Source organism: Colobus angolensis, unplaced genomic scaffold (genome assembly GCF_000951035.1).
Source record: "Colobus angolensis palliatus isolate OR3802 unplaced genomic scaffold, Cang.pa_1.0 Scaffold281, whole genome shotgun sequence".
Classification (NCBI taxonomy): Eukaryota; Metazoa; Chordata; class Mammalia; order Primates; family Cercopithecidae; genus Colobus; species Colobus angolensis.
In genome coordinates this window covers 319306-321554 of record NW_012116055.1, presented here as the reverse complement: position 1 = coordinate 321554, position 2249 = coordinate 319306, and the positions used below count along the sequence as shown (strand labels likewise).

The following is a 2249-nucleotide window of genomic DNA, read 5'->3' as shown; positions in this document are numbered from 1 at the left end:
TGCCTTAGCCTCCAGAATAGCTGGGGTTACAGGTACATGTCACCATGCCTGGCTAATTTTTGTATTTTTAGTAGAAATGGAGTTTCACCATGTTGCCCAGGCTGGTCTCGAACTCCTGACCTCAAGAGATCCACCCGCCTCAGCCTTCCAAATTGCTGGGATTACAGGCGTGAGCCGCTGCACCTGGCTGGACTTTCTTAATCATTGATACTTCTGGAACTCTCCAACTGTGGCCATTCTAAGCAATTGGGAAGCTTCCAGATTGCCCCGTTTCTGAAACTTCTTCTGTGATTACACTAGACCTGGGGTGGAGTCTGGAGAAGGGACAATGTCTTTGGCATGCTGATAGCCGAGGAGACAGGTTTGGGGAGGACAGATTATTCAGGGGTCTCCTACTTTGGGGAGAAGTGAGGGGAGGAGGAGGGACGGCTGTAAGGGAATGCTCGCACCCTTGGTCTCTGGTCTTGGCCATGAATGATGATACTCGCCCGTCTCTCCCACCTGGATGCCCTTGCACTCCCTCCTCTCCCCTCCCCTGCCACAAAGCTGCACTGATCCCCACATTCCTCACCACAGCCCAGGGGTCTCCCCGATTTCTGTACTGCAGCTCATACTGAAGCTCGCCCTTCAGCATGTAGAAGGCAGGGTCTTCGTAATCTGAGCGCCAGGAGATATTATACTGTCCTGAGAAGGTCACAGTCACATTGAAAGGGGGAGCCGGCTTGACTTGGTGGGAAAACCCAGGAAAAGAAAATGGGGTGAGATTTTGCTGTAGGTGAAAAGGATTTGATGATGGGAAGAAGCCCTGCCTGCCCCCACCCCGGCCACGGTGCCTCACCCATCATGGATGAGATGAAGACAAACAACCCTGAGTGACTTTGGGCAAAGTACTACCGACTCTGGGCTTCAGTTGATCCGTCTGGGACCTGAGAGATTAGGGTTGCAAACTCAGGGGCGGGCAGGTCACAGAGAGGGATGAAGCAGGTTTAGGGACTGTGAAGAAATAAAAGAGTCAGGCCAGGTGCGGTGGCTCATGCCTGTAATCCCAGCACTTTGGGAGGCCGAGGTGGGTAGATCACGAGGTCAAGAGATCAAGACCATCCTGGCTAACACGGTGAAAGCCCATCTCTACTGAAAATACAAAAATTAGCCAGGCATGGTGGCAGGCGCCTGTAGTCCCAGTTGCTCAGGAGGCTGAGGCAGGAGAATGGTGTGAACCTGGGAGGCGGAGCTTGCAGTGAGCCAAGATCACGCCACTGCATTCTAGCCTGGGCTACACAGAGAGACTCCGTCTCAAAAAAAAAAAGAAAGAAAGAAAAAATAAATAAGAGTTAAAAGTGAATGGCTCTAGCAGCACAGGGTGGTCAGCTTTTCTAAGTTTTCTAGGGAAACACACATGCACATGCACACACACATGCACATGCACACACACATGCACATGCACACCCACACGCATGCCCACACTTGCAACACACACGCACACACATGTGCATGCACACACACATGCACATGCACACACACGAGCATGCACACACACACATGCACACACATGAAATCTGAAACCCTGCTTTCTATGAACTGAAGGGCAAGTTTCAATATGAGGTGCAGAATGAGAAACGGGAGACCCCTGGAATTATCGTGTGAAATCTCCAAGGGTTTTTTCCCCCTAGAGATAGGATCTTACTGTGTTGCCCAAGCTGGAGTGCAGTGGTGCGATCATAGCTCACCTGTAGCCTCAACCTCCTGGGCTCAAGCCATCCTCCCACCTCAGCCTCCCAAGTATCTGGTACTACAGGTGGGTGCTACCACCCCTGGCTAATTATTTGTCTATTTTGTAGAAACGGGGTCTCACTATGTTTGCCCAGGCTGGTCGCAAACTCCTGGCCTCAAGTGATCCTCCCACCTCAGCCTCCCAAAATCCTGGGATTGCACGTACAAGCCACTGCACCTGGCCTATCTTAAGTTTTAAAGTTAGCAACCCATCCAAAAATATTCTCAGCAGCGTCCTGGCAAATCCATTCCTTTTCCATTTCTGTTCTAAATGATGGTATCATTTTCTTTCAACCCCAGCTACTTCAGGCAGTTGAAGACTCTTCTTAGCATGAATGCTAATGGTGAGGGCTGCCATTTACTCAGAGCCTGCCTGGCTGCCCTGCTCTGGGCAGTTTGACACCCCACAGTGGCCCTGGGAGGCCAGTCTGATGGTCCCCATCTTTCAGCATCTCCCAGCAAGTGCAAGAGCAGAGCTC

The 2249-nt window shown here is 51.3% G+C and overlaps 1 protein-coding gene across 1 annotated transcript in view; it reads right to left on the bottom strand.

Moving 5' to 3' along the window:
- The window catches only part of LOC105516455 (interleukin-21 receptor-like), a 21053-nt gene that overhangs the window by 1059 nt on the left and 17745 nt on the right, over positions 1-2249 (bottom strand). The window contains exon 5 of the mRNA XM_011948663.1: positions 572-726. Within this exon, the coding sequence (XP_011804053.1) occupies positions 572-726 (155 nt within the window). The remainder of the gene's footprint in view (positions 1-571; positions 727-2249) is intronic.